The sequence below is a fragment of the Coturnix japonica genome, chromosome 5 (genome assembly GCF_001577835.2).
Source record: "Coturnix japonica isolate 7356 chromosome 5, Coturnix japonica 2.1, whole genome shotgun sequence".
NCBI lineage: Eukaryota > Metazoa > Chordata > Aves > Galliformes > Phasianidae > Coturnix > Coturnix japonica.
The window spans coordinates 43,983,693-43,995,853 of record NC_029520.1 but is presented as its reverse complement, the minus strand read 5'-3'; the positions used below and the strand labels follow the sequence as shown (position 1 = coordinate 43,995,853).

The 12,161-nt window shown below is 42.7% G+C and overlaps 1 protein-coding gene across 8 annotated transcripts in view; it reads right to left on the bottom strand.

Annotated features, from left to right (window-relative positions):
* Positions 1-12,161, bottom strand: part of EVL (Enah/Vasp-like) — a 118,536-nt gene that overhangs the window by 90,494 nt on the left and 15,881 nt on the right. The window contains exon 1 of one of the 8 annotated variants that reach the window (XM_032445171.1): positions 11,099-11,359. The exons of 6 other annotated variants lie outside the window; for them this stretch is intronic. Coding sequence is in view for 1 of the 2 variants with exons in the window: in XM_015865520.2 (XP_015721006.1) it covers positions 10,639-10,661 (23 nt within the window). In the remaining variant the exon portion in view is untranslated. Of the gene's footprint in view, positions 1-10,638; positions 10,845-11,098; positions 11,360-12,161 lie in introns of those variants that run through there. One more of the 8 variants, XM_015865520.2, reaches the window with a different exon arrangement.

Below are 12,161 nucleotides of genomic sequence, written 5' to 3'. Positions count from 1 at the left end.
TCAGTAGGGACCAGGTGAAGTTGTAGACACTCTGAGTTAGGGGAAGTGAAGCCCATCTCAGACAGCTGCACAACTGCTTCCACAAGAATCCTTATCCTCCTATGGCTGAAAGTGGGGCTAATTTCCACTGCAGAAAACAGTCAAAAGTTGTAGTCATTGAACCTTCTACAGGCTGATCTCACATTTGAGCTCCCAACAAGACAAGCTCTTTCTAACATTTGAATTAAGAATTTGGATTGAAAGTTTGAATAATTATCTCTATTCCGAGAACTACATCTAATCCAGAATCCGACCAATGGTGTGTCATTTAACCTTAGTTTTCCTGCTAACCAGAAAGTAGGGATAATTATAATAATCACATTATGGCTTGGGTTGAAATGGACCTCAAGGATCATCAAGATCCAACACCTCTTCCATAGGCAGGACCACCAGCCTCCAAACCAGGTTGCTCAGGGCCCCATCCAACCTAGTCTTGAACACCTCTAAGGATGGAGCATCCACAACCTCCCCGGCCAGCCTGTTCCAGCACCTGACTACTCTCTCTGTGAAGAACTTCCCCCTGACATCCAATCTAAACCTTCCCTCCTTGAGCTTAAAGCCATTCCCCCTTGTCCTATCACTGTCTACCCTTGTAAAAAGTTGATTCCCCTCCTTTTTATAATCCCCTTTTAAATACTGGAAGGCTGCACTGCAGTCTCCTCTCAGCCTTCTCTTCTCAAGGCTGAGCAAGCCCAGCTCCCTCAGCCTTACTTTGCAGGAGAGTTGCTCCAGCCCTCTGATCCTGCAAGAATGCTGTCTTCATTGATTAACATCTTTATAGTATATTGGGACTCCCCTCATCAAAACAGAGATACTATTAACTAGTATACAAACACTATCATGATTGCCACTATAAAGCACACTTAACTGATATTTACTTTCTAAACAACAGAAATTAATTTGCCTGTAACTTTTTTGGGATAACACTCGTTGGTATTTACATCCTAATTTCTCTGTGATTTGTGTCTTCTGATCTGAGGCATGACAAGTTCACCACCACATTCCCTTTTCAGTTGTCTAAATCATGCACTAATGCAAAACATTCATTTTTTACATTCTGCTTAATACGCCTGTATAGAAATAAATAAATATAAAAGCCCACACATTCTGTCATTAAATTCACCAGACAAATAGATTTGAGTTTCAGCAATGTAAACAAACCTACAGGCTTTTGCCAAGTCTATTGGATAAATATGAATAATTCCTGCTTAGAAGCCACACTTGAATCACCATAGACAGTTACTTGGGCTGGAAACCACAGCAAAGCATCATCGTCCCCACCTTCCATTTCACAAATTCCACCAAGGAAATACTCAGGAAAAATGCTCACATTATACAAATGCCTGCATTTCAATCTGAAAAACGGCTTCCATTTACAGTAGTAATATACTCAGTGAGACCCACTGCATTCATGCTTATGAGCACAGTGTGTCCAGTGCCCACAGACACGTATGTCATGTCTGGTAGCATCTGCTTTAAATCTCAGCATTAGAGACAAATCCTTGTTTCCCTGGCTCAGGCATCACGGTCATATTTGATCCCCTCTCAAGGTTACAGAGATTTTGGGTCTGCACACTAAGCACTGACTGCAGAAACAGATGACTTACTCTGGCCCATATGTCTGACTGAAGAGTTCCCAGGAGAAATGCAGCCCTCCTGGGTTGCATCAAGCAGTGGTGCAAGAGGCTGCAATTCCTACATAGCCAGACCCGTTCACCATCTCTGTCTCTATCCACCTGAAATTGTTTGGTCATCAAAGTAAAACTCAAAGTGACAAGCAGCACCTGTTTCCACAGCTATTTTCCACACCCAGCTACATCTAATCTTTGCTTCATTGCCTCCTTTAAAGCTTAATAATGGTTTCAGTGAGCATTCTCACTCAAGTTTCTGACTTCTTTACTTAATGCTGCCATGGCTGGGCTCAGACATCTGAAGGAATCTGTGGTTTAAGTAATCCGTTCAGCATAGAAAGCCCTGGAAACACGCTTTCTGTCAGTCATCATTTTAAAACAAGAGTGCAAGCTGCTGTACAGTGTGTAATTTTGCACTGTAGCAACGCAATGGCAGGGTTTTGCTTCTCCTGCATTAAATTTTCTTAAATACAGCTCCTGTACCAGATGGGCTCCATAAAGTATAAAACAGGATGTGTGTGTCAGTGCATACTTATAAATCAAAATTTCTATTTGTGGTACACACCAAGAGACTCTGTGTCATCCCTTTAAAGTACTGAGAAACATCTAAAAGACCTGACTGAGTTCTGAGATTGGTCATTTGAATCTACATACATGTAATTTGCAGACAGAGAGTTTAAAACCTCAGAAGTTCTGAGAACGCAACAGAGTGGTTTATTTGGCATGGTGCAGCCAGCTGCTTGCTCTGCATGGATCATAACCCAATACAAAGAAAACTGGTGAGGGAAACACCTCAAGAAACAAAAATGGGGCAGAGTCTCTGGCTCTGCTGGAATCCCACATGCAGAAATCCCTGGATGTGGAGGTAGAGGTGCAAGGTCCTCCTCTTCTTGTACCCTGAGCAGGGCCCACCATCCCCAACAGCCCTGGGCAGCCCAGCTGACCTCAGATGCTTCCACCAGAACAAACCAGGAAAGCCAAGCAAAACACATTCCAGGTCTCAGAAGCCAAATTGCATATCAACAGGCAGAAACACTCCATGTCTGACCCTTTGCTCTCCCTTCACCCACACACACAAGAGCAGCCAACTGGAATCCTGAGTGCTTGGCAATGGAGGCTGCCCTGACGTCACACAACGTGGCTGGGCTCAGAGAGGATGTGGGATGCTGCTGGGACAAAGCTGCACAGAGCTCGTACCCACAGACACACACAAGCAACTCTTACACATCAACAGACCTGGATGTGATCACTGTTGGGGGCAGAGAACTCTATCTAAATGCGAGCAACTGGAGCTTGGCACTGAAGTAATGACAAGAGCATGACTTCCCTCTCTGAGCATCGCCACTCTTCCACAGGCCTCAGCGCCAGGAAGCCTCATCGTATTTCAGGATTGATTTTCTCTTACTTCAACCTTCAAAGCCAGGATATTGCTACATCTTTGTCAGCAATGTCAGAAGTTTCCACACTAAATCAGATGATTTTTTCATGTTAAATTATCTAGATACCTTACACGCGCTGTACCCTGAGGATTCATACTCTTCACTTTCTTCTGTAATCAGATGTTTTCCTTCTCCTCCTTCTCACTTTGCACTTTAAAAATAGTTTAAATAAACACATGTCTTTATTTAATGAGCCTGTGCTGTCTGAGCGCCTTTGGAAATTACCATTAGTTATCTGCACCAGCTAAAAATGACTATAGGGGACCTACTGATACGAACGCGTTACTTGTTATTAGTGCCAAGAATCTTGCCTGGCAGCACAATAATGTCTCTGAAGTGTGATCTTTTCCTAAGGTTTGTGTTTTTTCCTCCACCCTTTGTAGCATTAAGCACTTAGGATTCATAAATCATTTGCTATTTTTCTTGCAACTGAAGCATCCCAATCCCATAATGGATTCAGTCCAGTTGCACCACACAGCACACTTACAGTTGACTCAAAGGCCTGCCTTGTTTGTTTTAAAGCATGGTGAAGCTTCAGCTGCATTCTCTGTTTTCAAATGATGATGCAGTCATCTGGTGAAACTGGGACATGCATTTATTTCTGCCCAAGTGTAACTGCGTGTGACCTACAGCATAGGCTCTAGGCAGCAACTTCCTTCTCCTGTGACAGTCATGAACAAAGCACACTCACACATTTATTTTGCTCTGATAGAGCTCTTCTGGGTTATATGTGAATTTTGCTTGATTTTGTCCTTCTTGCATGTTCTTCTAGAAAGGCTTTGACCACCACTGCCTACCTATTACCTATCCATCAGCCACAAACATTTACTGATACATCTCAGTAATGTAAAAAGCACACAGGGGATGATTTCCCTCACCAATTTTAGAGGCTTCCTACTGAAGAACTCTACATCAATCTTATTTTCCTGCAACCTAATGCACTGAAAAATCATGGATGTAAGAAGCTGCTATTTTTCTAAGTTACAACAGCATCATAATGCCCTCTCCCTCCATCCTGCAATGCACAGACAACTGCAGAGAATTAGATTTTCCACATTATTTAGCACTCAAAAACAGATTTTTCAAGTAATTAAGACATTCCACATGTATATGAATTTTTAAATACAAAGGCTAGATTTCTTTGTAAATAGCATCCAGCTGGTTCTGCTCTAGAATAAGAGCAGCTACGTGCTCCTGTGAATATCTGATCCACACAAAATGATTTCTTTGCTTGATTTTTGAAAAATGACTTCCATTCCCTCAATTAAAATAAGAACGTGGCTTTGATCTCAAATAATTTATAATGGATATTAAAAAGAGTCTTACCGGTTGCATTTTAAACTAGCTTTATAATAAACAGCCCCTTGCTAAAGAGCAGCAAATCTGTGACAGCTGGACAGAACAGAATCAACTCCATGATCTGCAGTTCGTAGGAAACAACATCAAAAACTGCTGTCTCATCAAGCAAAGATGTTCTGTGGAGAAACAAATTATTTCTGCAAACCTTTCATTAGATTAGTTCTTACCGCCAGAATTAAGGACAAGGCTTTAGATACAAGAACACTCTCCAGTTTGAAGCACAAGCTTCATTCATTTTCCTAAACTTCATCTTTTTCTCCTTTTCTTTCCTTCAAACTTGTTCTCTTCACCCCTCTTTTCCACCTCTCCCACAAACAGATTTAATGGGAAGTCAGTTTAATGGGAATGTTTTATAACATTGCTAAAATCTGATACATTAATAAAAAGCTGAAGTCTAACTTCAAAGAATTATTTTTCTTTCTGGGTGTTTTAATTTCCATTCCCTCCATACACTGGCTCATTACCTTTAGACTACAGCAGCTACAACAGCACTATGATAGCATGCTTTACATAGGTTTCCATGAATACAGTGCAATCTCTCCTGCCTTGCAGGTACGCGCCTAAGACTCTTTTTGTTAGGATGTGGACAACCCAGACTTCAACCCAGCTCTGTGTGATTCTAAGAACAGGTTTTCATCCCACATCACCCACAATCAGGCAAAGAATTTTAAGAGAATCTTCATAACCAGCACCGGATGCCATGCTACTTGAACAACCTAAATGAAAACACTTATGATACTTCTTGATAGAAACTGAAGCACAGCATGTACTTTCACCAGAGTGGGAAGTTTTTACTTTTCAGATTCAAACTCATAGCTCTACCTCCATGGACAGACCCATCAGCCCTGAACCTAATCTTGTGGTCAGCTTTGCCAGGCTGTTACCCCCAAACCTCACAGCACTTTGCCTCACATTTCCTATCGCCTAGGAAAGTTTTCCTCAGCATCCCTCACATCCAGGTTTTCATCTCTCAAGAAGTACTTCTAGTAATGAAGCATCAGCTCTCTTGACATTTCCCCTTCTCCCCCCATACACAGCATCTTCTTCACCTGCAACTAATTAAAGTGAAACTTGCAAGTACAAGGTTCAAACTGATGGAACATGTACCAAAGAAAAGGCAAGTGGGAACCCAAGCACCTGTGGTGTTACATGTTGAACTTGGAGCTGGGATAGAGATGATGGGCACCTCAGGAAGGCATCAGCACAGCAAAACAAAGCACTCACCCCTAAGAAGGTAGCAATGCCAATAAGAGATAGGCATCAGCTGTTAAATATACCCTCCAATCCAATCAATTATGAGAATAGCATATATGCTTATCTTCATTCCCAGCAATGGTTTTCTCATATTACTTCCTCAGAAACATTCCTCTGCTCTTCAAATGTATCTGTGTCAAGCCAAGGAAATACACGACAACCGCAGTGTCAGTTGTCATAGGGAAAAATATGTCAGCAAAAACATTTGATTCAATCTGCTGAGTAAAGAAGCAACATTTCCTCAGGGCTTTTGTCTTGTGTAGATAAATAACAACTGTCCAAAAATCAAGTAGCTAAAATCGATTTCAAATAACAGAGAACAGATTTCAGGCAATTACCCTCATGCACAAAAAAGAAATAATCCTAACTGGTTCCTTTTGTAATTTGGCCTCTTGGTCACAAAGTTAGGTGTGAACTCTCACATGAAGATGCAAAAAAGCATTACGGATCTTACAGCTGTAACCCTCTGGGTACATGTATATTCCCTGGTAAGCTGCATCATAAGGAACATTCACATGTGCAACGTGAACAACTAGACTCACCAGTTCCTGTGTGCAATCAAAAGCTTCTGTCCCAACGATCTATTTTTATCAAGTTTTGCATTCATTTTCGCTATATTGGCACAAGGACAAAATAAATACACACTACGAGCTGGTTTGCTGGAGGTCTGCTTGCTGAGCAAGCAGCAATGCAGCTTTTAGGTTCACACATTGGTGGCTGTTATATTAAGTACCCACTGGATACACTCAACATGGCAATGCACGCAAAGTTCAGCAATGCAGGGTAGCATGGGCTGAGACATTGCAATCAATTACATGCTGCCCAAATACCACCAATGGATTTTATCGATTTTAAACTTGTTTGCACCATTGCATTTAATGCCTTTTGACTTTAGTAATAGTTATGCCCTGATTCTTCCACACTCCTGTCAGAAAAGACTAACTGCACTATTTGGTGTGTTTTTCACTGTCTGCTCCATCTCACCTGGAGGTCAGACTCACTGACTTGGAACCATGATTTGTTCCACCCCTCCACTGTGTTGCAACCCTGTCACCCTTCTCCACAAAACCTCACTCTTGTAGCAGCTGAAATCCTCCCTTGGCCATCTTCCTGCTGCTTCTTGCTCATCAACATAGCTGTATTTCTTGCAGACCTTATTTCCTTTAAGGAACAATTGGTGACACAAGTAAATCTCTTTGAGTGCTTCACCTACAGCTTCAAAAAGTCACTTGACTACTCTGACTACAGCTGCATTTCTGAAAATTAGAACTATTCAAGCAGCCTCCTTTTTTGGAGTGTTCAGCAGGAAAAGGCACAGAAGAAAGACCTGCAATCTTTCTGAGCAGCAGCTTTTTTTTTTTCATTTCTATAAATGGTTTTGCTATTTCTTTGGGGCAGGGGAAAGGAGAAGCCTCCTGGCTCTGAGTTTTAACATTGGAAGTTACCACCTGAGAGCTGTTGCTGCTGCTTTGGGGATCATCAGGTTAAAGGTTCTGTGCCCACTGTGAAAAGGCAGAATTGCTGCACTGAAATGCTTTACGTTCATTCTGAACTTTGCATCAGCAGATTTTGCTTCTCCTGCTCATAGCCAGCTACGTCGAAAGCCTCGTTTTCCTTCCTGTAGCATTCTCAGGCTTGCTCAGTGGATGGGGGAATAGAAGATGCAGTTAAAAATACTGTGATGCTGTGGTGGGCGGTGTATCAGAAATAGACAGACAGAAGCTCACTGCAAAGAATACCAAGTAATATCTCACCGAGATAAAGGCATGGCAACAAAAGAATAAAACTGCATTTGTGTTCTGCTGTTATAGAGCTAAACCTGGACAGAGCACAATGAGAAAAGCACCACTTGTGGCCAAGTGGGCAACACCTCCTTTTGGCTTCATGCTCACAGCCCTCTTACAACTTCAGCTGGAGTCAGCAGATGATAAAAACGTGGCTGTTGAGCAGTGTTATCTCCAGTCATAAACAAAACATATGCCAGGTTTGGGGTTCTGTGAAGACGGCACAGAAACTCAGCATGGAAATGGGTGCAACTGGTATCTCACATAATCCAGCTGCCTCCATAAACCAAGAACCAGCTCAGCTCCTTTCAGCTTCACTTCAAAAGCAATTGCAGGTTTTCTGGGGCTATTAGGCACTTCCCAAGAGCCAGATAAACCCATCTTTCCTGGTGCAAGAAGCTACAAGATCACTAAGTGGATTTACTCCCTTATTTTCTCCAAGGTTTAAGTCCCCATTAGTTCAACAGCAACCACAGGACTAACACTCCATCCCAGAGAGCTTTCACAAGCAACACACTGGGGTTATTCCAACCATCTATATGGGACTTTCCTATAGAGAAAACCAGCGGCTGCTTAACAGCACAAATACTCCATAACCATTTAGAACTGAAAAATGCTGCATCAAACTGAAACTGCAGGGGAACACAGGACAGACAGTCTGAGAAGGCATCCCTTGTGCTGGGGTGCCACAAGCCCACTACCCATCCATGGAGCCCTATGGATTTCTGAGGCCCAGCACAGAAGGCCAACTGTATCCTGGACTGCATCGAGAGTGGAGGCCAGCAGGGCAGTGGTAGGGATTGTCCCCCTCTGCTCAGCCTTCCTGAGGCCCCATCTGGAGTACTGCATTCAGGCCCCAGCTCAAGAAAGAGGTGGAGGTGTCAGAGCAGGTCCAGAGGAGACCATGGAAACTATGCTTCTGCAAGAAGCATATAAATATCCACTTGCAGGTCACAGGCTGCTGGGCAGAGCAGGTGAGGGTAAGCTTGTGGTTTGTCCTCAAGGGAAAATGTCACCAGTGGAATGCAAGGAGCTTCCAAATGTCAGAGTCCATCAACCCAGAAAAGACTGCCATCTACTGATCCACCAGCTTTGCATCCCATGAATATGGGGGAGAGACTTCCACCCCACTGCTCAACTAGACCAACCTTCTTTAAAGAAATGCTTTGATCCCATCAAAGCGTAATACAGCCACAGGTATGGGAATAGTCATACCATAAAAAACCTATCAACATGCAAACACAACCTTAACAAAACACCACTGAAATGCCAAATAAAACAAATGCCATTTAAATGCTGAGATCCAGAAACCACGACGTGAAAGATTTAAAAGAAAAGGCCTAGTCTTCTACACATTAAATGTTAATAGTGTTTTCAAAGAAAGTCTAAGAGAAGACAAGTAATTTAATAAGCCTAATGGGCGTGCAATTGGCATTTGACCATTCCTGTCATAAAAGTAGGTGTCTTCCTGGCACGAGATGTGTAGGAACAACACTGAAAGACAGCTGAAGCTTTTAAAACAGGATTTTTATAAATACCTTCCTTCCCACTCCCCTCCCCGGGGTAGATTTATTGAGAGTTCCACTCTGTTAAGAATAGGATCAATTGGATGAAATACAAATAACTGCGGGCATAGGAAGTGGCACAGTAAGTTTGGGGCCCATTTGCAGCTTAATTTACTGCCAACAATCAGTGATGTCAAGATTTCAAGCATCTCCTGACAGCCCTATGACAACTGCAGTTACACAGCATTAACTGGCTTTCCAGTAAAATCTTTTCACTCAGACAGCATCACACTGCATCTCACAACAGGGGAAGCACATTCCATGAGCTTATCTCCTCAGCATTTATGGATGGAATCGGGACATCTCGGGGGTTCCTGCAATTGCTTTCACTGCTTTTGATACTGTCCACTTCCACAAAGAACTGATGAGCAAAACATGAAAAAAGGGAAATTGCCAGTATATTAAATTGTCATAAATTGACATAAATGCTCTGACAAAAGACAGAAATAATATCAATAATAAACTTTCTAGCATCAGACAAAATAATTTGAAAGTATTTGGTACAGAATGTTCTTCCTATACACAAAGACAAACCATCCTCTCATCTAGTTAAATACTTGGTCAAACAACCTCTTCTCAAAACTGAATAGAATATGATGCATGATGATGATGATGATGATATTTGGTCACACCAATGTATAACAAGATGATCCCTAATACTGTTACAACATTGACACCATCTTACCCAGAAATTTTACAACATGAGTTATGAGAAAACACCGAGCCAAACAAATTAAGAAAGAAAAAAAGATACCCCCTACCATGCCACTACAAACCAGAAATACATATACAGACATATATATATATATATAAGTCCAATACTGTTTTACTGCAGGAAAAAAAAATACTCAGTTTCTGTAGAAATCCTGTTTCATGCCTTCAAATACTTGTTATAGTCTTAAGAGCCCTCAATACTTGCATAAGGACAGAGTTATATCGGGGATGGGGTGGGGCGGGGGGGTGCAAAAACAATGCTGAGCAAATCCAATAACAAATGAAAGGTGCTAATTTTATACTCTAACAAACCCCATTGCTCAAATGTTTGCAAACGTGAAACCAAACCCAACGATACCTTTATTTTAAGCAAAATTCATATGGAATTCTGCAACTACCAGATCATGACAAACAGACACGTATACTCTGCAGCAGCATAAAATATAATCCTATATACAATCCAAGCATCAATTTTCTCTATCACAATCAGGATTCTATCTCAAAGGAGCATCTGTCAGATTCTCAGGAACCAAAAATAGCAAAGACCCTTTTAAACAGAGCAGTTTCTGGTTTATATTTATAACTGCACTGCACTTGCTGCTCCCGGCTGCACGGCTATGAAATCTGTGCACGATATATTCAATTACTCAGCTTTGCACTTCATCATGCGGTTAGCTACCGTTACCTGCATCTTACCCTTCAAGCACTTCTCCCCATGCACAGGGTAAAGGTTTAAAACACAAGAAACATTCACACGCTGAAGAACTATACTGTAGAGCTGACTGACATTACACAGCAAAAACCCGGTGAGAACAAAAACCGAGCACACTGATGTATAAAACAGAGAGCCTACCTGAATTCTTCAAATGCATACATGGCCTAGTAACTACACAAATGCTCTGGAATTTAAAATAATCCTCCTTGCGCGCAGGAAAACCATTTAGTTTGTCAAACTGCAGCAAAACGCATAATGACGAGACTGAGTATTTGAAATATTCTGAAGAGAAAGGGTATGCAGATACTGGCCTGCAGCCTACAGCTCAGCCAGCTGCTGACAAGCAGCAGCTAACAGGGAAAGGCGATAGAGTACCATGTGATCATTCCTGCAAGTCTGATTAATGCAGTATACTCTAAGAATACAGGCTGATATCTTTATTATTCAAGCCAAATAAGTCAAATACTGTACACGACGGGATAAATTATCATCCGCATGCTACACCAAAATCAGTAAACACGAGCAGAGGACGACAGAAAGCTAAATATATACCATAACCCAAGAGACTAATCAGGCCCATTCAAGCCAACGTTCTTACCTTGTAAGATATTTTAGTCTGTGCTTTTATTCATATAAACCACCAATGATGCAACAAAAGGCTGCAGTCACCAACCTCCCCTTCCAAGAAAGCCAAACCATTTTAAAGGAGTTTATCTACTAGTAATCATCTCCTCTGTAGTCTATCCCCAACCAGTTTAACTCCTTCAGCCCTGAATTCATCAGTGCCGTCAGTGCCATTTGCATCACCGCGTGAGCTTTTCTTGTTTTGCAGGGTTAACACCCACAGCCCACCGCAGTGCCATGGAATGAAGCTGGCTAAGAGCCATCTCTGCCAGGCAGAGGAAGGGCAAAGGGAATGGGGAAAGTTCAGGATTTCGTGGCATTGCGGTAAGAGAAGGAAGATGCTCCAGCTGCCTAGCAACAGCACACGCAATCTCCACGGCAACAGCGCAGCGAGGCTCCCGGTGCAGGGGACCAGGGCTCGGGGTGCAGCCTGTGCCCACTGCCTTGAGTATAGTCCATTCTGCTGGCTTTGGGATTGCATGGGTCGACCCCAGTAGCCACAAGCAGACACAGCGATATGCTAGGAAGGATGCAGAAAGGTTTTGTCATGCTGTTGTGCACACCAGAGTGAGCCTCTGCATCTCTGAAAGGGAGGCAAGATTTAAGGATGCCAGGTTGGGCCAGGCAAAAGGGGAACAGGATGGTGGCTGGAGAGCAGGCTAGGGGAGGGGAGTACTGGAAATGACAGTCAGATTCTGGGATAGCCACTTCTCACCTGGGAGGGAAAGATGGTGGGGCACTGCCTGGGAAAGGCAGGAGGAGGCACTGCCTCTGGGCTGTTCCCCACCCCTTTGTCCTTTCCCTTTATAGCTACAGCTCAAACCCAGTACCAGAAAACATTCTCACATGGAGGGTTGGAGTATAAAACATCCACCCAGACCCAACCATAACTCCTGGAGAGCCTTCAGTCAACCTGCTTGATGACAGTAGTTGTCCCATCAAGCTATGGGATTCTGAGAATAGCAAAATACAGGCAGCAACATCACCAGGAAGCAGCAATCTGTGACACATCTCATCAGCATCTGACCCCATGGTGC